Genomic DNA, 22,169 nt, shown 5'->3' with positions numbered 1-22,169 from the left:
GGCTGGCAGCCAAGTCCAGGCTGACATCCACTGGTACAGCCACCCTACAGCCTCAGGGCCACATTTCACAGAATCAATGTGGGTATTGTGCCCATCCGTCCCCAGGGCTATAGTCATTGCCATCCAAAAACCTCAAGGACTGAAGGCAATGAAGGGCTGGTCCCCAAAGATGATCAAGGTGCCAGGACCAGGAGAAGGGGGCAGGGTGCAGGATGGCCAATGCCGCCACTCTGTGCTGCTCTGCAAGATAGTCTAGAGCAAGTCACTGCTCCTCCAACCCAACTCCTCCTCCTTTTCCCTCTCACAGTCCACACAGATCTGTTAGTGACAGAGGTTGCACAGTGAGGATGATTATTAGAACAGGTGACTCAAAGACCCGTGGCATGTCATTTCCAGAGACCCTGGACATGGGAAAGACACCAGAAAAATGGACTCTGGCTCAGTGCCCAGGCTTACCACCATGTCCAGGCCCACCTGACACCCTGTGCTCACACAGGCCTCCCCTCCCCCACTCTGTCGCCCTCAGCTCTGCTGATGTGACCCCCTCTTGCCTTTTGAGGGCCAGCCTTGGTGCTGCCGCCCCTCTGAGGCCTCATCTGGCCTGTCCAGCCCTTCCTGCTGTCTCCCACCCTGATCCCGGGTGGCACTGAGTCTCAGTATCTGTGTACATGTGCTTTAAGAACTTCGTGTATCTTAGTTCCTCTCCTGGTCTGAATTTTACATTTCTGGGGGAAAATTAAATTTCGTCCCCAGCCCTCTCTGTGCTATAGAACACATAGTAGGTGCCCAATTAAGTGCTTCCAATTAATTGAGCAATAAAAAAAAGAGCCTCTGTAAACAGCTTAGAGAGGATGGCTAGATTCCTTGAGGTCCTTAATTTTGATTTCGAAAGTAGTATAGTAACTACAGCAAGCGCTGAATGTATGCTGGAGCCCCTAAAGGCATTGTGTCAGATACTCTTCACAATGACCCTTTAGGCAATTACTGCTATTACTCCCATTTAATGGATGGGAAAACTGAGTCTGAGAGAACTGACTTGTCCTAGACCACACAGCTAGTAAGTGGTGACATGGGAGTTAGATCCTAGGCCGGCCTGCCTGCCTGCCGTCTCATTTCCTGTGAAATTCATCATTTACCTGCTTCTCAGTGCACCTTCCTGCGGCCCGATTTTAAAGAGCCAGAGGTACAGGTGATTTGGTCAGGAAGCAGGAGGAAGCTCAGATATTTTAGACCCCTCTTCTGCCAACTGTGCTCCCAGAGTCTCAACAAGGAGGTCCTTACTGGGCTGTACCCAATGGTGAGGGGTCACACCCCTACCCCAGAGCCACCAAGAAGGTCAGGAGCACAGTGACTGTACAACAGGAGGTGCCTTGGGGGCCCTGTAGAGAGCAGGGTGCTTTCTGATTAAATGAGGGGAGAGTGGTGGGGGAGCCCTTGGCTTGAGGGTGTCTGGTTTCTGTGCCGCCAGGGAACCTATTCATATGCGCGAGCATCTTCTCCAGCATGGATCCTACCTGATTTGTGTCAGGAATCCTCACAATACCCCAAGCAAGCCAGCGCTGGTGTTCTCACCAATGAGAGCCTGAGTCACACCCCAGACCACACAGGAGCAGAGAAGCACCGCCCCCCCAACACTGGGATGGAGGAGCTCTGAGGTCTTTAGGATCCAAGCTTCTTGCTTCTCCATGAGGTTATACTTTTAAAAAACTAAACCCAAAAGAATTAGATAGGCTAAGTAAAATTCTTTGGGTAAATCTTTAAGAAGAAAACCACTGCTAAACCCACAAGAAAGGAAAGCATGTCCACACAAAAACACGTGGTATCCAAGTGTTCGCAGCAGCATTGTCCCTGACAGCCAGCAGAGGGCGCGTGCCAGACGACCGCAAACCGGCGAGTGGACAAATAAAGTGTGGCATATCCTGCAATGAAATATTACTCAGTGACAAAAAGGAATGAAATTCTGATACCTGATGCAACAGAGATGCACCTCAAAGACATTGCGCTTTTTGAGGGAAAGACGCGCATACCGTGTGATTCCATTTATACGAAATGGCCAGGACATACATATCTGTAGAGACAGAAAATAGATCAACGGTTGCCTGGGTCTGGCTGGAGGGGAGGAATGGGGGGCGATTGCTAATGTGTATGTGGTTTCTTTGGGGGGATGACAAAAATCTTCTAAAATTAGATAGTGGTAAGGGTTGTACCACTTCGTGAATATGCTAAAACCACTTAATTATATAGTTTAAATGGGTGAACTGCATGGTATATGGATTGTATCACAAGAAAACTGTTAACAAACCCAAACCGTGGCTAATGAAAGAACTAACCCAGTGAGGTGGCTTCCGTGAAAGGTGTGGTCTCACCGTGTCTGCTGTGATGAGCTTATGTCTGGACTCAATGAGTTGGCTGCAGGCGATCCAGACACCTCACGTGGAAAAAATATGGATGGACAAGATAGGGCCCACAGATTTCTCCACAGTGTCAGCTAGGAGGCATTTTTCCATCTTCTTTGTACAGATCACTTAAAATTTTATGGGATCAATCTCATGATTCTATTTTCATTTCTGGGTTTCCGATCACGCGTCCAAAGGCGTTCCCCGTTCTAAGATTATAAATCTGATTAACATATGATTTCCTCTAATGCTTTTCTGCAATGTTTTCCTCTAAGGTTTGCCTTACTGTATTTGAAACTCTAATTTCTCTGGACTTTAAGCAACCAACTGGGGATTGGGGTTTTTGTTTTTATCTTGCCATTGATTAGATCAGGATTTTTTTAATTTGGGATTAAAATGGACTTGGGGATATCTTATAACTTCCTGAAATTAAATATAAAAAATGTGTATGCATTTGTATGTGTGTGTATGTATGCGTGTGTGTGTGTGTGTGTGTGTGAGAGAGAGAGAGAGAGAGAGAGAACTTATACACAGGGAATAGGGTTATAAATCTTGTCAGATTCTCAAGGGGTTTTCTGTGACTTACAAAAAGCCACTGGGCGCTCTACATCTCATAACCTGGGGTCCAGGTAGATACGCTTTGTACATTCTGACGCACTGACACAGAATCCGTGCCTGCAGGACCATCGTCACACAGTTGCAGGGGAGGTCTGAGTGATGACCTCTGGGGAACGTTCTCTGTCACATGTCAAGTGAGAGTCACACCACCCTTCACTTTGACATTTACTGACTCTCACTGGCTCCCCGTGAACCTGTAAAACTGTGGGGTTTTAATCACCTGCTGACAAATTGATGGAGCTATGGAAACAGGGGGTCCTCCTACCACAAGGAATTGAGGAGGCTCAGTGCTATAAGCATAAATAAATATAAAAACGGAAACAAAACTGCTACCACAAAGAAGGTGGCAGGTCCTATGTGCAGGCTCACACAGTCGTGTGACAACTATGTCTGTGCAGCACCCAGTGTGGGCCAGGCAGGGTCCAGACTGGTGGCTCTAGAAGCATGGTCCCTGGGCCGGCAGCCCTGGCCTCACCTGGGGACCTGTTGACTCGCACATCTCCAGCTCCGCCTACCCTGCTGAACGAGATACTCTGGGGCGGGGGCGCAGCAACCAAAATTAGATTATGGTTTAATGAACCGTCCAGGTGGTTCTGATGCACATTCACGTTTGAGAAGCGCTGGTCTAGGTACTGGAAATATTAACACAATGGCGAAAAGGTGGATAAAATCCCTGTCTCCTCATGGAGTTGACACTCCAGTGTGTGTGGTCGGGGGAGACAGAAAACACCACTGATTACAGTGACTTTCAGATAGTAATAGGATCTACGAAGAAAAAGATCTATGTGCAGGGCAGTGATGAGGGGCTGATTTAGAACAGGTGGTCAGGGAGGAGATGGTCGAAAATGAGACCAGAATGGTAAGCAAGAGCTAGCCATGCAAAGAATTAAAGGGCAGAAAATAAGTGCATAACTCTTTAGACAGAGGGAAGAGCAAGTGCAAAGGCCCTGGGGTAGGACCATGCTTGGCTTATATGAGGAACACAGTGAGCAAGGGGTGAGTAGGGGATGGGCTTGGAGAGGCAGGTGGTGGTAGCAAGCTTAGCTTCTGTTCCCAGTGCAAGGGAAAGGCATGGGGCAGTTTTGAGCAAATAGGGATGTGATCTGTTTACCTTTTAGCAGGATCCCTCTGGAATGAACGGTGGCGGGTAAAGGCAGAAGCACAGAAGGCAGCCAGGAGGATATTGCAATAACACAAGCAAGGGGTATTGGTGCTTGGATGGACTGGAACAATGGACAAAGATCTATTATTAAGTGAAACCCACACAGCAATGTGGGCTATTGCGCATAATAAATTGGTTTGAAGCACACACACATTCAGGAGTATAAAGACTTTTTTTCTCCCTGAAAGATCCAGGAAAAAAAATTAATAGCGGTTATTTTGGGGGAAGAGGGAGTTAGTGAGGGTCATTTTATACCTTTCCATGAATTGCACATTTTTATGATGTGCATGAAGCATTACTTTTATTTAAAGATAAAGTGTTTTTTAGAAAATTGAAAAGTTGGGAGAGAAGAAAACATAGGACAAGTGACGGGTGACCAGTATCAGAGAGAGGAAGCCCACTGCCCACGGGTCTGACCCTTCCCAGCGTCCTCCCCTGAAGTCGACGGAGAGCCAGGCTGACAGGGCGGGGCGAGCTCCTGCTCTTGGGTGATAAACGGGACAGGGTGAGACACCTTCTCACTGGAAAACTGCTGGGCCCCGTCTCTGTCCTGCAGCTCTGGTGGTATTTGTGGCTATGAGGTCTCCTCGGGCAACTAGTACAATTTCCCGTGCATGTCTGCTGCATTTCCCTCTGCCCTGTTTGTCAAATCGCTCCCCTTCGTCACCGGGGCCGCTGGTTCACTGCGAGGCCAGCATGCCCTTCATCTAATTGCATGATTGGGCATAAACAGAAGGAAATCCTTTGCTGGAGGGGGAGAGCTGGCACGCAGCGTCTGGTTTCTCCTGTCAGCTGATCAGGATTTGTTATGTCCGATCAAGGTCAAGTGAGATTAGGAGAAAAAAAAATGCAGTGTGTCTGGTGCACATTTTACATAACTGTGTCACTTATGTAAACAGGATGAACAAAGGGAAAATTTTAAAGCAAATACTGAATGTCAGTCGTAAGATTCAAGGATGAGAAGCCAGGGCTGATATGTTATACCTGGAGAGAAAGAAAATTTATTTACTGGGGATATTTTGAACCCTGCCGATCCTATCATGCTCTGACTCTTTTTTATTGTTGGTGCAGTTAAAAAGTGATAGATTTATGTCTTGATTTTCAAGGCACTGAGCACAGAGTAAGTGAAATCATGGGAATGCCACATTCTGCCTTTACTGCCTTCTGAAGCTCTTCTAAGAGGAGTAGAGCCACTTTCTGTAACAGCAACCGTGGAAGTGCTCGGAAGTGAGTCAGTCTCTCAGGGCCCTGGAGGAAACAAATCTCATCTCCGGCAGCAGCCACCGAATTTCAGATGTGGGTGACTCCAGCCAAGGCCACACCTCTGTGGACAAGCCCACTGGACTGCTAATAGGACTCTTTGGTCCCCAAATCTGTCATTTTCTTTCTGTCTCGGACCCACCCCCTGCAGTGCTAGTTGGCTCACATATCAGGTTTTAATTATGGCAGAAATGTCATTAAAAGTGCTCTAAGAACTTTGAGGGAAGATGGAGTTCCTGTGACTTACTCTGCATAGGATGCAGCATTACCATGGACGCTTCATACGTGGTTTCCACAGCTATTATTTCAGTGCAGTTTCCTGGCCCAGAGCTGGAGCTATTCTGAGGCCAGACTTTTAAGCTAGGTGACCTCCAAGGCCCTTCCCGCACTCAGTAACAGCAAGGCCAAAAAGCATTAACATACTTCATGACTGAAAACATCTGAATGTATATTATTTCACAGATAAATCTAGATACATGACATAGAAGCTGAAATAAATATGGAAACTGAGGGATGCTAGAGCGAACTTTTAAGAAATTTCAACACTGAGGGGAATTATCTTGCAATCCTTTCAGGAACTGAGGAGCCGTTCTTTCCCAGCATTTGGACAGTAACATTTCCGAACACCCACTATGTCGTAAAGAAATTCACTTCGATCAGTAGCTAGGGGTTACAACTTGCCTAGAAGCTGCGGAGTTTGTTTTTAACAGCATTTCACAACTGGATGTAACAGAGAAGTAAAACTACAATAGGGACCGACACTCGCATAGCCAGTTTCCAAGGTGATCTCACGCGCTGCCGCACCTGTGATTGTCACTGCCGTCCCATCAGCCTGCAGGGAGACGCGGTTGGAGCGCCTCCACCTCCATGAGAAGGGGGGCACTGCAAGTCCTGAGAGCTGAGCTACCCGGAAATGGTCACCGACGTGAGTGGGCAGGTTTGAGGGTGTCACCCTGAGGTGGGGAGATCCAGTTTCCACCACAGCAAAGACTTCAACTAGGGGTGCACCTGGGTGAGGCTCTGAACCGCGTCTCTGTCCTCAGACCTTTAGGGTGCTCCCTAACTGTAAGATCTAACACTCCACGTGGTTGAAGAGAGTTAAGGCGCACACCAATGCAGCACGGTAACACTCCTATACTGAGAAGACCACTGTCTGAAATACTGTCATCTTCGTATTGCTCAGAAGACCCCCGGGAACAGTGCAGACACTCAGGAAGGTTATTATTTTTTACAGCAAATGGTCAGCACTTGACTATGTGGGAGGGGCTGTTCATGGACATTCCAGTTAATGAAGTTTGGAGAAACAAACTTTTTCTGGACCTTCGAGTCCCTTTTAGGAGAGCTGCTGCTCCACCAGTCTCGGACGCTGGGGTGGGAGGACTCGGCAACAGGAGACAGCTTCTCTGAGGCTCATCCCCGCAGAGGGCACCTGCAGGGCTCCCTGGTGAGTGTGCAGGACAGACTTCCACCTCCAGCTTCCCAGGGGAAGGAGAGACCAGAGAGCACATTTCTAGTTCCCACAGGTCAGCCTGCGCTTCTCTACCTGCTTCACCAGCGGGACAGGCCTGCATGTGTGCACACACACACTCTCACACTCACACCGCCCAGGCTCAAATGCCTGCATAATGAACAAGGAGGGGACTCTTCATCGAAACTATTAATCATGTTTCCATTTGGTCTCTCCAAAGACACCTCCTGATCCACATCCTTTCAGTCCATCTGCAGCCCCCACCTGCTAGCCAAAGATCAATTTGCACAGGCAGCTTCCAACCTCTCTTGCCCCGTTCCTGGCCAGTGGCATAAGGAAGACGAGCACGGTCCTCTGAAGAAGCCCCACCTGGAAGCTGGGCTCACCTGAGGATCCGCCTAGTGCAGCAGGGTCAGGCCTGAGCCCTGGGGAGGAATAGTCTCTCCACAGCCCCTCCCCAGCCCTAACCCAATGGCCATGGCTTCCAGTGGCTTTGCAAAACACCCTGTGTGAGGCTTGGTTCTGTGACTGGCACAGACACACACACACACACACACTGCAACACATGGACACCGACACCCTGGGCAGGGATGCCAGATGACAGGACAGAAAAGGACTCCTTTTCATCCGGCAGCCTTCTGATTCCAGAGAAGCGACTCTGAGCCACGACCTGCTGTTTCCCTGGCAACTGAAGCCTCAAAATAAACAGGATTCTGCTCAGACGGGCCAGTAGTCCGCCAGTAGTCCATTCAGTTCAGCCGTTTGCCCCAAGACAAACCACGCTAAAATAACACCCGGGATAGCTGCTGCCACTGTCTGCCCAGCCTCCCTTCCCAGATGGCCTACAGCTCTGTGTCCCTGGGTCTGCTGATGCCAGCTGTCCAGAGTGGGGCACCTAGGGCTCTGTGCGCACTTCTGTGGGTGGTTGTCTAGAGGAAGGTCCCCTGTGCTGACAAACAAGGCCAGGGAGAGACCTAGAGGCTGACATCCTCAGGCCCCCAGGCTGCCTCCCTACCTCCCACACAGCCTTGTGAACTGGCAGCCTGGAGACGGACCAGCAACCTGGTGTGCATGCCACCGCCCGTTCCCTCCCCACACAGAGCGTCAGTCACTGAGAGAGAGGGAGGGAGCCGGCTTGAGGCTGCCAGGGAAGCACTGCAGCACAGTGACAGTGACAAACACAGCAGAGGACGCCAAGCGCATTCCCTTTCCCCTCGGAGGGAGACAGGCACAGCCCTCAGCCTACAAGCTCTAAGGTAAGAATCAGGTTTCTGTTCTGGGGAATAAGAGCAGGTTGTATCCAGATCTGAGGGGTGTGTGTGTGTGTGTGTGTGTGTGTGTGTGTGCTTGTCTGTCTGTCTGTCCGAGTGCAAGTATAAGGTTCCACGGAGAGGGAAGAAAAAAGGAAATAGTTAAGGCAGTAAGATGTTTCAAGCAGATCCCCCTGCAAAGAGCGTTCTGCAAGGGAGTACCCAGAAGCTCACCTCTGGCTGGGTTAGAACCGTGGGGCAGGCGGCTCTGGGGGAGGGCCCATGGCACAGGCACGCAAACATAGCACTTGGAGCTCAGAGGCTGTAAAAATGATCCTGCACCAGGCTGCCCCATTATCTTCACTCCCCCAATGCCAGACCAATGGGGACTGGAGGGGCAGGATGTCCTCATTTACTTCAAGTGCTGGACGCAGCCCCTGCGGTTGGCAGAAGCCAAAGGCTGTGGACTTAGTGAGTGGCTGGTATTCTCTTGCTGGGTCATGCTCACCCTCCCGGGGAGCCTGGAGATTCAGCTGCATTGGAGTGCTCATCCACTGGGTGGGAGCCTTAGATTTTAATCAACATTTGATATTAAAAAGTCAGCCTGCAAGGTAGGCTTATCTGTATGTGTTTTGATAGGGTGATATTCTGTTGGCCCCACGGTCACCTGGATTACTTCTTACCTGACCTTCTGACCTTCTTTGAGAAATGCATCTCTGTTTGGGTGCCCTTCCAGATACACCCTGGCAGAGAAGGAGCAGGAGCTGCTATGGCAGTGGGCGCATTCTCTGGCTCTTGGGCCAGGCCACACCCACCTCACTATCACATGACGAAAGTATGCAAGGCAGGAGCCATTGAAAATTTCAGACCTCTGGGTGCTGGGGTGGGAGTTCCAGGCATTTAATCAGGTACCCATTTTTCAGAGACCCAAGAGGGCAGGCACCCACCTTATCTCACCTCTCAAGTCCAAGAGCTCCCTCTGTGTCTCGGCAGAATGCAAACACTGTGCTTTCTCTGGCCGTTTAAACCCACCCCACCCCTCTGCCCTTTCTGCTTCGGTGACTGGCACTTTCCCTTCCATTCGCTGCAGGGATTTGATTGTTTATGATTTAGCTCCGCAAACACCAGTGGGAGGACGCCAGCACCCAGGCAGAGCGAGGGCAGGGCTCTGTGTGGGGATGAGCCGGCCTGAGGCCAGCAAAGGGCTGGAGGTGCAGGCCAGGCTCTGCAGAGCGGTGTCTAGCAAAGGGCTGGCCAGCTGTTTACTGGGACCATCTGTGCCAACAAGTATGAATTTTGGTTCAGACTGTGATTCACAGTCACAAATTCCCTTTTCCTTGGTTTTCTTTGTGTTGGTCGTTGAGGGCTTCCGAGTGAAGTCCCCTTTTGAGATTGTGTATCTGAAGGCCAGATCACCAAATGTGCCACTGAGGGCAGCTGGTGGATGCAGGGTGACTTTCTTCCGTGGAGCCTGCCTTTCTTAGCAGGAGTACCTGGGTTTGCAAGTGAAGTACCTTATCAGAGGCAAAGTTAAAACACAAAAATGAAGGGAGAAAACACTGAGTTTCTTGCAAACTCGCTCCCAAATCTGACGTGCACTTACACATATGTGGCTTGCCTGGTTCATAAACAGGAAGCAGAATTTAGTGGATTAAGTGGTTTGACTTTACAGTAGCACCAACCATGGTGACCCTATTTTCAGTGACAGCAGGGGACAGACATCCATGTGCTCCTTCCACACCTGGCAAGGGGGCAGATGTCTGACCCCAGGACACAGTGTGTGCTTGTCCATGTTGCTGACATGCATTCTGTGGACCCTGAATAAACTCTTAGAGATCATGGAGGCATGGGGGGCTGGACCATTCGCCAGCTTCCAGGACGAGGGATCCTGCAGAGTGGAAGGCACACCCCTTCCACCTCATCTAATAGACATGCCTGGCTAATGTGATTCTCCTTGGTGGGAGATACTAGAAAAATAATATGCAGTCATTTGTGCCACAGACATGCCCTGGTTTAGGTAAATCTAATACCTATACATGATACATAAATTGTATATGAATGAGTATTTTTCCTTAAGGAAGGATCTGCTAATCAACAAATGTTTACTGAGTTCTGACACGGTGTCCCATTTCAAGATGTGGCAGGATTCAGCCTACTCAACCATAGAGAAGGGAAGGGACCTACCTGGGAGGGCAGGTAACAGAGAATGAGCCTGGGCTGGCAGAATGTCCAACTCAGGTGGGAAGTAAAGGCGTCCAAGACACAGGAGCAAGGACAAGCACTGGCCCGATGGCCTACAGGGAGAGAAAAGGGGGAGTGGGAATAGTAATCATTTTGATTCCTAAATTCCTAAAAAGCACTATTTAAGAAAGGCAACATAACATAGTGGCTGACAGCATAGATTCTGCAGCCAGGCTCCCAGAGGTCAAATCAGACTCTGCCACTTACTAGTTCTGGTACCTTGTGCCTCAGTTTCCTCATCCGTAAAATGGGCTAATAAAGTACCAACCTTTTTGTTGAGAAGATGAAATGTGTAATACTCTTAGCACAGTACCTGGTTTAGAGGAAGTTCTATGTGAGTATTTGCTATTATTTATTACTGTCATTATTGAAAGGTGAGTTCTGAAAAAGCTGCCCACAAGTCAATATGTTGCAAAGTCCAAAGTAACACTCTACTGAGGAACCACTAGTGCCACGTTTTGGGCAGTGTGGAGTTGCCTTTGCTTTGTGTAAAGTTTTGCTTGTGTTTCTAAACATCCAGAAACAGAAGAACTTCCATGCTGGTCACTAGTGTTTTGAGCCCCAGGCACTGTGCTTGGCTTTACACGTATGACCTCGCCAAATTCTCTCAACAACCCTAGGAAATGGGGGGCGTTATAGCTGCAGGACTTGAGGCTTGGGGGCTGGACCGTTTGCCTGAGGCCACACAGTTAGCAAGTGTCAGAGCCAAGCTTCACACCAGGCTGTGTTCCCAACCGGTATGTCATCTGTGTTTTGGGGGGATCACTAGAGGTGTCTTGAGAGGCAGGTGGAGTTTGGTCATAGGAATTCCACAAAAGGTGATAATTGAAGATCTAGAAAGTAGGCCAGGATCTGAAAGCTCTGCCATGAGACCCCAGCTTGGCTCACAGGCAGAATCTCCACCTTGAGGACCTATGGCCTTTGGGACCAGGAACAAGACATGAAGGCAGGCATGGGGACAAGGTGGGCCTCAGGTCTTCCTGAGCCAGGTGGTGATGGTACCTAACAGCAGAGACAGAGGTACAGATGGTGCTGGGCCAGGGCTCCTTACACCCCTCAGACCCAAGGTCAGAGGGCATCTTGAGCTAAGCCTGAGGCCAAGACTGGGTGACTGCAGTTGTGGAGAGAGGAGAAATGGACAACCCAGAATGTAGTGTCTGGGTGCATTGACATTTACAGTGGTGTATGACTTGACTTGTCAGTGTGATCCCTGAAATAGAACATTTAAAATGCAATGTACAGAATTCTGTTTTATGCATCATTGCTCAAGACCACCTCTCTGACTTCAACCAAGGAAGGCATGCCCACCTTGCACCAGGGCTGCGGGGATGTGGGGGCTACTAACAAATAAGACTCCTCTCTGCCCCTCCAGAGACCTGGTCTGGTCCAGGGGGTTTCAAACTTTAATGTGCATAAGAATCACATGGGAGCTTGTTAAAAAATTAGCTCTGTGAGTCCTGCTCATAGAAATCCCAATTTAGCCAGGCTCCTGAGGGACCCAAGGTCCTGCTTTTCCTGAGCAGGGCCCAGGTGATTCTGATGCTTTGGTCCATGGGCCACCATTGTAGACACTCAGGTCTGACATTCACTCTGGTCCCCTTGTCATCATTCCTGTTAGTGAGAACATGGAGTCGTGTGGCCTGAATCAACAGCAATTAGCCTCTTCTTTGTCATCACCTTCACCCTGAATTACCATTTTGCTTGGACAAGGCCTCTACTTGTGATAATAACAGTGCCAGCACACCCACTGCGCATTGAGGAACTGTGCTCCTGGCATAGCACTGAGCCCTACATGCATGCTATTCTCTCGTTCGGTCTTCACCACCGTCCCGTACGTTAGGTGCTATTGTCATCCGCATTTCATACAACAGGGAAAAGGTCCCACTGCTAGTAAGCGGTGGGGCTGGGATGCGAAGTCAGGACTCACTGGCAGATCACACAGCACAGACACGTGACCTCTAGACCAGTCCACGAGAGGGGTTTTAGCTCTTTGTCCATTCAACCCTTCTTTTCACTCTTGGGTGTTCCTCCAGCTCACATTCCTAACTTGCCCACCCAGCAGATGATGTGCCCCAGTGCCTCCCCACTCTTCTCTCAGGAAGTCAAAAAGGGTCAGGCAAAGGGTCAGGCAAAGGGTCAGGTGGAAGGTAGGTGTCACGGGTTGAATGACGTCCCCTGCAATTCATATGCTGAAGCCTAGCCCCCAGTATTTCAGAATGTGACTTTATTAGGAGATAGCTCTTTACGGAGGTGATCAGGTTTAAATGAGGTCATTGGGGTGGGCCCTACTCCAGGGAGACATGTGTCCTTATGAAAAGGGGAAATCGGGACACAGAGACACAGTCAGAGGGAAGGGGATGTGAAGAGACACAGGAAGGTGGTCCACAGGCCCAGGCGACAGGTCTGGGACAGGTTCTTCCCTCATGACCCTCAGAAGGAACCGGCCCTGCTGATACCTTGATGTTGGACTCCGGCCTCCACGGCTGTGAGACAACAAATTTCTGCTGTTTGAGCCACCAATCGGGGGTACGAGTTATGGCAGCCCCGGCAAAGTACAGTAGAAACCAGGTTCCTAGGTTCCTCCTTTAGGCCCTGACTTTGGGGTGATCAAGTTGGAGGCCAGTGCATTATGCCAAGTTGTGGCAACTTTTTTTTTTTTTAAACTCTGAGTGCTTTTCCTTCAGCTTAAACAGTGTTCTTGGGAGCCACAGGCAGGCCCACGGCCTACGAAGAAAGAAGGAATAAATAAAAAGGATGAAGAGGGAGGAGGGAAAGGCAAGTAAAGGAAAAAGGAGGCAGGAGGAGGCAGAGGAGAGAGTGGGGTCAGGGATACTGTGGGCCATTCGTGACCACTTCAGGCTCATTCAGCTCTATTGCGGGGCACCTCCAGTGTGCCAGGGACCGTGCTAAACTCTGGGCTGCAACAGAGCCTGGAACTGTTAGTCTCGACCATCACGAAAGTTAGAGGCTCAGTGGGGATGCTGACACCAGTCACGCAGTAACTCTCCTGAGCGGTGCCGTGAAAGCATGTGCAGAGTGCCGGACCCAGTCAGGGGCTCTGGCAAAGCTCTGGTGAGGAGTGGACACTTGGGTTGAGATCTGGAGGATCCACAGGCGTCAGGGTGAAGGCAGAGTGTTTCAGGTGGAGGAAAGAGCATGTGCAAAGGTCACATGGTGTGAGGAAGTGTGGCACCGCCAGGGAAGACAGACGTGGGGGCGAGGGGGGGGGGGTGGGAATAGTCAGAGCCCTAGGGGCAGGGGAGGGCTAGACCATGGCCGCTACGTTGATTATTTAGGTTCTTAAGCTGAGAGCCATAGAAAGCCAGAGAAGGAAGCCAACCGATGTAGGGCAAACTCATACTTCAACAAAGGTTATGTTGGCATAGAGATGCCAGCCAGCAGTGGGTCAGCCCTGAAGCAAGACACCAGGCTTCTTGAGCTCATAGCCCTGTGGTCAGGGAATGGAGTGCTAGGCCACTTCCCCAGTAGTGTTCTGGCCATGGTCTCCCCTCAATCGAGCATGTTCTAAGTGTTTGTCATGGCTGCATTGGGAAGGGTCTGAGAAGAGGGCCAGTTCTCTCCTGTCAGCGAGGTCAATCAGCAAGCGTGGTGCCAGGCCAGGCTCAGACTGGTGTTGACCCCGCAGCCCCTGCTTTGAGAGAGAGAGGCCTTGTGAATAGAACTCCCCTTTGCCTGCAGCACTTTGGCTGAAGCTGCAGGAGTGGATGTGCATTCCGGAGGCTAATTACTCAGCGGGGCCATTGGGAATAACAGAGAGTCAAGTGGTTGAGGGGAATGAGGTGAGGGCAGGAGGCCCAGGTGGACCCCTCAAGAACACCAGGGGTGAAAGTGGGCAGAGACAATGCTGAAAGAGGGAGAGGAAATTTTAATTTATTCATAATTATACACAAGATGCAGCAAGGAGGTGTGAGGCTGGGTGCCAGTTGTGGGGGGCTCCAGCCTAGGGTCCACAGCTCTCCTTGGTGCCTCCACTACCAGGCACGCACACCATGCCTACCCCTGGGAGACCTCCCTTCAATGCTGACTGTTGCTGGCATGGCCCATGGGTGAGTCCCAGTGAAAAACAGAATGCCTTTGCCATTTACCCTGACTTCCACAAAAAGCATCCCCTTCCTTTTTCTCTGAGCAGAGGGACTGGATTTGGTTAAGCAGGAGTGAATGAGTTCTTGGGGCAAGTGGAACACACTCCGGAGAAAAGACTTGCAGGAAGGCAGCAGCCTGAGGCCTCCTGGAAAGCGCTATTGTGACCCCCACCCCTGTCACACCTCCCCATCTGCTCTAGCTGCCCTGCCTCTTCTCTGTTCCTCTGCTGCCCCACGCCCTTTCCTGCCCTCGGACTTTGCCATGCATGTTCCATCGGCCTGACGGCTCTCCCCCCCAGCTCCTCCATCCTTCAGGCTGCATCTCTCTCAGCTCCTCGGTGAGGCTTTCCTTTCCTTCTGGTGACTCCCTAGCTTATCTCTGTTTCTGGCACCGATCCCAACTGCAGTTCTCTTGTCAGTGATTTAAAACCCGGCCACCGCCCATTCTGTGCACTCGAATGTGAGCCTCGTGAGGGCAGGGCCTTGTCTGCTGTGTGCCCTGCTATGCTCCCAGTGCCTAGGACAGAGCAGGGCCACAGAGCAGGTGCTCCTGAAATGCTGGTGCAATGAATGCATGAGTGGATCATTTGATCTCAAGAGGGGCAAAGCCAAGGCCAAGGACAGCAGTGGAACCTCCCACCCTCTATTGCTCCTCAGAGCTCTGGAAAGAGGCCCGTGACATCTGAAAGCCGAGCTGACAAGTTTCCTTCAAAGGCCTCTGACCCTGACTTGGGTGGGCAGGCCCCTCACAGTCCCCAGCACCCCCACTACATGTCAGCTTCTCTGATCTCTTCAGAGAACTCCTTTGGGAGCCTGGGAAAATCCAGCCTAGTTGTCTTTATTCATGCTCGGAGATGAATACCTTGTTTCCTGAAAGTCACTTCTCTTCTCCAAAGTGTGGCTGATGGGCATCAAAGGCTAACAGGCGATGTCGTCAGGCACCGGGCAGGGACACGTGGGCCCCTGCACGCCAGAGGCCCCCCCGACAGCACATGGCCCGCCCCCGCGCCCATGCCCTCGTCGGCGGGAACAGCAGAGGTGCCTGCACTGATCAATCGCTGTATGCAAAGTGCTGCGCTGGCACCTCCGAGGATACAGACAGCTTCTAGAAAACAAGGCTCTTCTTGTCCTTCCTCAGAACCTTCATCAGAATTCAGAGATGGCAATTGGGGGACAGCTGAGAATGAATGTTCCAGGATCACTCCCTGGAGTTCACACAGCAAGTCCGCAGCCCCCAGGAACACGCGTCCCTGGTGGAGTCGGCCCAGGGCTCCTGGTCTCTAGTGATAGGGTGGTGTGTATAGGAACCAAATCTTCCTCTTTAAAGCCTCCATCTTTTTGGCGGGGGTGGGGGGCAGGGGGGGTGGGAGGTGTTTGAGGTGATAATGGGAATATTTGAAGTGATAATGGAGATGCAGGTGGACTGCAGAACAGTTTCTTCCCAGGAAGTTGCCAGGTCTGTCCTGGATGTCTTTGCCAAGGGCTCAGGAAGCAGCAGCCTAAGTTCCTTGGAAAGACAGCTGACACAAGAGACGGAGAATTCTTCTGACAATTCCGCTCCTGACCTGTCTCTCATTACCTTGTCACGATTTCAGAGTGACAGCGCGTGATGTGTGATGGCCAGGCAGTAGTGGCAGAGCTCATGGACTCTGGGGTTAGACTGGGTTTGAATTCTGGCCCTGACATCCAACACCCGCACAGCCCTGCCCTCGCCGCACAACCTCTCCACACAACCTCTCCATTTCTGTAAAATAGGGGCGATGTGGCACCTGTGTCCTTAGGGCTGTTGACGGGAATGCGTGAGTTTATATAGGCAAAGTCTAGAATGCATGTAAGCATTATGTTATGTTTCATCATCAGCATTAGATGTTGCTATCCCATAGGGTTGGTTTAAGAATTTAGTGAGATAAGACATGTAAAGCACCCAATTTTTTTAGTACACAGTGCATAGCACACAGTATTGGCTCAATAAAGCATTAATCATGTCACTTATTCCTACTGACAAGTTGTGCAGTCTGGCTACGGTCTTTTTGAAAGACTCCATAAGAATGTATTTGAACTAAAAAAAGAAATTGGGTCCTTTGACAGGAAGGTCACCTCCTGCCCTGCTGTTCCCCTATCAGTCTTTTTTATTTGGGGGGACAGTTTTCAGCCTGTGCTTTTTCAGCACTTAAAATCCTCTTGTCAGGAACCTAGAACTAGCCAAGGATGCCAAAGCCCCTAAAAGGGTTTCAGTGCTGAGCAGATGCGAGCTCCCTGCACAGCGGCTTTAAACTGCAGGTGTTTCCTACCTGCAAGTGAAGAGCAGTGAACCTCAGGCTCCTTTGCTCAGTTCACAAAACGCCTTGGGGATTCCCACCCATCAGCGGGTACAGCTCTTCAGGCCAAGGGCTCCTCAAAAATTCTGCCCCAGAGCCCCTGGCCCCGAGCTTTGAGTTTTAATCCTTTCAAAGCTGACTGCAGGGAGGATAGGGATGGCCTGCAGCTGGCTGGCTGTGAACTGCAGGCCAGTTAGCCTTCAGGAGGTCATGATCCGCCCTGCTCTGCCTGGGTGACCTTGGGTAAGGAACAGGTCCTCTCCTGCTTTAGTTTCCTCCTCCACGGGAGCTCCTCTCTGGAGGGTGGTGGTGGACTTTCATTAAGGCTGCTGTGAAAGCTCCCGCTGTCTCTCTCCTGATATTTCATATTTCCTTCCCTTCCTTGTGGTCTTCCTGTCCACCCCATAGCTGTGGGTACAGGAAAAACCCAGTGGTGACCGCTCTTCCAGAGGTTTGTGACTCTTCCCTTGCACAGGTGACCATGAGTACATCCCCGGGATTCTGGAGCAGCAGGGAAAGCTGCATGGGACAGGCTCCAGGTCACAAGCTGGAGGAGGGGATGCTGGCAGCCCCACACTCAGCTCTGCCCCCTGTGCACCACGAGGGTCAGGCCCAGAAAATGGATTGTCAGCCTGCTGCTCTCCTGGGTCATCAGACCTCTTACTAAGGTCTGAAGGTTGATAGTCTCCCATCAAGCAGGTGGACCCCTTCCTGACCCACTCTGACCCTTCCCAGATACCTCCCCACCTCCCACTGAGACCTGAGGGTTGAATACACAGCTGGTTCTGGGCGGGTCCAAGTACAGGCAGTGCAAGTGGGGAGAAAGCGTTTCCAAGACGATGTCCGAGTTGTTTCTAGTGACCCATAGACCTGACCCTCCCCGCCTTGTGCTGCCCTAGAATCGAGCCAAGACTTTGGAGGGCGGCTACACCTTGAGATGTCTGGCTGGGGCTCTGCTGGACTGGGAGGTTCAGCTCCCACGCTGGGTTGGGCCCTGGGGAAGGTCAGGGGCAGACTGAGCCAAAGCAGCCTCATCGCCTCTGTGTTACCTCCCAACCTTTCCCCTCATCTTCCAAAGGCATCATCAGATGTGGGCGTGGGGGCCCCTGTTTTAGGAATTGCAAAGAACATCTCTTTTTACAAAAGCTCTAAACACATCTGACACTCGTCAGACTATTGCAGCCCCAAAGTCAGTATTTTCCCCGAGTCAGGGTCCCTGCCCTTCCTGGCCAGTCCCACATCCTGCCGGGCCTGTGTTGGCCACTCATGTTTCTCATTATCTCTCCCCCATCCTCTTCAAAGGCTTCTCACTCCAGCCAGGGGGCTATTTTTAAACTTGTGCAGTAATGCTAGGGCTGAGCAGGACACTGCCCACATTCACGGGAAACGGGGCTGCCTGGAAAAGTAGCCCCCTTTTTTGGAGATTTCCTTCCTTCTGTACTCATCAGGCACCTTCTCCATGAGGGGTCCTGCCCTGAGAATACAAAAGCAAAGGGACAGATATGGTTCCTGCCCTTGAGGAGCTTATGTTCTAAGGGGGACAGGGGAGTGGGGACAGGCAGAGCACGCACACACAAAGTAAGCCAACAAAGAAAGAAATAAAATAAGTAGAAATTGTGACAAGATCTATTCTATAAAGGAAACAGACAAGGCACTGGAACAGGAGAAGCTGTTAGAAATTAGGTAGGGAGAGAAAGCTTCTCTAAGGCGACAAAGAAGTGCAGACCAGAAGAATGAGGAGCACCCTGCACATGAAGAGGTGGGGTGAAGACTATCTCCATGGAGGGAAGGACGTGTGATCAGGCCCAGAAGTGGACAACAGCGTGTACGTTCTGGAATCCAACAGAAGGATACCTTAAGCAGCGTGAACAAGGGAGGAAGGGCCAAGATGAGGGTGGAGAAGTGTGCAAAGACCAGACCATGCAGAGCCCTGGCATCTGGCAGAGAGTTTGGGCTTTATTCTGAGTGCAGTGAAAAGCCACGGGGGGAGTAGAATCCAGAGGCGACATACAATGATTGACATTTGAAGACCTTCATTTGGCCTTGAGTGGAGAACTGACTCTAAGCAGGACACGAGGAAGGCAGAGACGCCAGTTAAGAGGCCTTGGAGCCATGCAGAGGGGACAGGGGAGAGGGGGTGCTGAGGCAGGAGAGCGGCAGTGCCACAGCTAGAAAGGGGCTGGCTCATGCAGGCCGTCGCGGGCTCCTGGAGCTCACAGACAGTCTCCCATGCGCATAGACAGGACAGAACACCAAGCCCCAAAGCCACAGGGTCGGTCAGTATGAGCCATTGAGTTCAGATATCCCATTGCCTATAACTAGCCATGTTTATTAGGTTTCCAAACACAATTAAGTAAGATCTGACCCAAAAATGGCTCCTAAGATTTCCTGAAAGGTGTATAAATACTCTAGTCTCTCTTCGAACCGTGGCGGCTCTCCCTGTCCTTTTCTATCTGGCCGGGACCTGGGGCCCAATGGCTGTGACTGAGTGTTCCCACTACATGCAAACTCAAAGGCAACTTTATACACCTGGATGACCTGCACTGTGGCCCCTGCTCTCCAAGAGAATGTTTTTACTCTTTGGGAGAAAAGAGATAGAAAACAAAATAGTACAGCCATGTAGCCATTCTACATAGAGTAACACCAATAATATCTATTATTTGCTGCATACTCCAAGGCTCTTTACTTCAAGTAACCCATTTCATCCTCCAAAGAGCTGATGAGGTAGGGGCCACTCCGAACCCTTTCTGCGGGTATGGAGCTGAGGCTGAGAGGGGGGTGAGGGGGTGTGCGGGGTGACGGTGGCAGCGCTGGGGCTCGAGGCAGGAGGGGCTCTGCTGTCTGCTTGGATCACCACCGTGTGTTTGAAACCGTGCAGAGAAAGACCGGAAGGAGATCGTCCAAAATGTTAGCAGTGCAGGGACTTGAGTACATTTGTTTTCTTTTTTGGTTTTGGTTTTTTAATGTTTCGAATACACCATACTTGGTACATAGTGGAGACTCCAAAACTACTTGTTTAATGACATTGTTGAATTAATGAGTATGTAGTACTTAAAAATTGTTTTTATATAATTAAGCAAAATTTCATTATAGTGAATGTAACAGAAAATGAGTTTAAAAATAAAATTTAAGACATTTTAGAAAGAGAAAAATTTATCCATCATCTAGAAATAATCATTGTTAAAATGTTGATAATATTGATGCCTTTCCAGTTCTTTTTCTTGTGTTTATATCCGTCTGTCTGTCCACCTATCTACGCATATGTGTGTATATTTAAAAAATGGGATTGCACCATATTTATAGGCCTGAACTCACTTTCTCGCTTAGCAATATATCATGAATAGTCTCTATTCTTCTAAGATAGAAATTTTAATGGTGGCAGCACATTCCACTGTAATGTATTTAAAATGTCCTCTGTTATTGGATATTCAGTTTGTGGTCACTGTTATTAACGATGCTGCACTGGACATCCTTCCATGAGTCACTTATGCATAGCTGTACCACCGTCAGGGAGGAAAGGGCATTGTACAGTACACTGACATACGGAGAGCAGAAAACACTCACTTTTAGGGCCCTTCTGGGTAGGCCAACCAGCATGTTTCTTGCATCTATGCTTTAGAATCACTTCAGGCTTAGGAGATGCCACTTAGAATTCTTCCCATTTTCCCCTGAACTTGTCATTTCTTACCTTTCAAGTATATTTTTGGTACAGTTCCACCACAATGGAAGGAAGTTGAGAAAGATCCCGGTTGTGGCTGAAATATGGGTCCTGAAGTTACACAACAGTCCTGCCCCTAGCAGCTGTGTGACCCCAGGCAAGTTCACTTTTCTGAGCCTCAATTTCCCCTTGTGCAAGGGCATATACCTCAGAGGTACAGCTCTGCTGAGCATCTGCCCAGCACGGAACAAATGCTTGGCAAATGGTGATTACTATTATTATGAAGATGAAGGAAGATTCTCCACACAAGTTCAGGGCTTTGGAAAAAACTCCCTCCTGACCTACACTGTGGGACCCAAGGAAAATGAGTTTAAAAATCACTCAACAGATCCTCTGGCTGTATTACCTTTGTGCAAGAGTGTTGAAGTCGAAAGTGTTAAAAAAACAATTAAGTCTTTTCTTTCTTTCCTGCAAAGAACCAGGTTTGTTGGAGTAGAGATACTATATTTAAATTCTGTTGTTCACAGCTGCACAAGAAATGTAGCCTTTCTTTTCATGTAGCCAGCTGTGTTGTATAACTGCCTTTCTTAAAATAAAAACAAGGCAGGAGGCAAAAAAAAAAAAAAAAAGCAGGATTGTCTACATCGATTCTAATCTGCTCCCAGCTTTATATAACAAAACAGAAAATATGGAACCCTGGAAACAGAGACCACAGAGGGAACCGATCTGCCTCGTGCATCATACTCCATGTGTTAACACGGACTCGCTTCTAGCACATAGGAGGTGCTGTTTGAACCGTGTTGACTACCTTTCTTGGATACATGTTTTCCTCACAAACAGCAAGTATTAAGAAATAAATCAGGATATTTATTTAATCTAAATACTGTCAGAGACTGTTCAGAGGGTCAGGAAAAGATGTTGGTGATTAAATGAACAGATGCTTTTTGAGTTTGTAAGTTGAGTGTTGGCAAACTTTCTCCTTCTAATTCATGGCTCTTGGAAAATGTTTACGACCTTAGTGGAAGTGTGTAGGGATTTCTCTAAGCCGCTATCACGGGAGCCCATGTGATGAAGTACTTCCCATGGCCAGGGCAGGTTTTCCCATTTTGTCTAACTATGGAAAATGCTCAGAAAAGTCTGAGTACCTGTGTAATAGTGTATCAAAATGGCTCTAGAAATCACAGGTAACAGATCTGGTCGTAAGGCAGCCCTACACTGGGCCAAAACATTAATTACAGGGAAAACCCCTGAAGTCAAAGAACTGTAAGGCTTCCCAGAACTTCCAAAGAAATCACTGGAAGTGGCGGAACCACCAGCATCTACTGCTTTTAGGCATTTTTTTCTTCATATGCTTTGCTCATGTTGGTTAGTGCCTTCTGTGTGTAAGAGATCATGCTGAGGGGGATTCTGAGATAAAATGTGTTCTCTGTTCTCATGCTGTCATAAGCTAGTGGAGGGGAGAGACAAGCCAACAACTCAGTTGAACCTTAGGAAGAATGACATAATTGCTAGGTAAAGCACTGCACCGTGAGTGCGCGAAGGAAGGAAGGACCCTTCTTACTGGAGACATCAGGGAAGGCTTTCCAGTGGAGTTAGCATTTGGTGCAGGCCTTGAAGGGGTTTCGTTAGTAGGAATTGGAAGGGAAGGGTGTTCCAGGGCGAGGGAATTGCCTGACCAGCTCGTGAAGGCCTGGA

At 49.7% G+C, this 22,169-nt stretch overlaps 2 protein-coding genes across 7 annotated transcripts in view; one reads left to right on the top strand and one right to left on the bottom strand.

Moving 5' to 3' along the window:
- The window catches only part of ARHGAP26 (Rho GTPase activating protein 26), a 451,541-nt gene extending 442,460 nt beyond the window's left edge, over positions 1 to 9,081 (bottom strand). For 2 of the 3 annotated variants that reach the window (XM_045183873.2, XM_045183874.2), the window contains exon 1: positions 1,968 to 2,068. In XM_045183873.2, the coding sequence (XP_045039808.1) occupies positions 1,968 to 2,062 (95 nt within the window). In that variant the 5' untranslated portion in view covers positions 2,063 to 2,068. Of the gene's footprint in view, positions 1 to 1,967; positions 2,069 to 8,837 lie in introns of those variants that run through there. The other variant, XM_045183872.2, reaches the window with a different exon arrangement.
- FGF1 (fibroblast growth factor 1) overlaps positions 1 to 22,169 on the top strand; it is a 91,584-nt gene that overhangs the window by 1,226 nt on the left and 68,189 nt on the right. The window contains exon 1 of one of the 4 annotated variants that reach the window (XM_071219500.1): positions 7,286 to 8,160. The exons of 1 other annotated variant lie outside the window; for it this stretch is intronic. The gene's annotated coding sequence lies outside the window, so the exon portion shown is untranslated. Of the gene's footprint in view, positions 1 to 7,285; positions 8,161 to 22,169 lie in introns of those variants that run through there. 2 more of the 4 variants (XM_045183887.3, XM_024575107.4) reach the window with 2 other exon arrangements.

Source organism: Desmodus rotundus, chromosome 10 (genome assembly GCF_022682495.2).
Source record: "Desmodus rotundus isolate HL8 chromosome 10, HLdesRot8A.1, whole genome shotgun sequence".
NCBI classification, from domain to species: Eukaryota; Metazoa; Chordata; class Mammalia; order Chiroptera; family Phyllostomidae; genus Desmodus; species Desmodus rotundus.
This window is presented reverse-complemented; position numbering and strand designations above follow the sequence as displayed.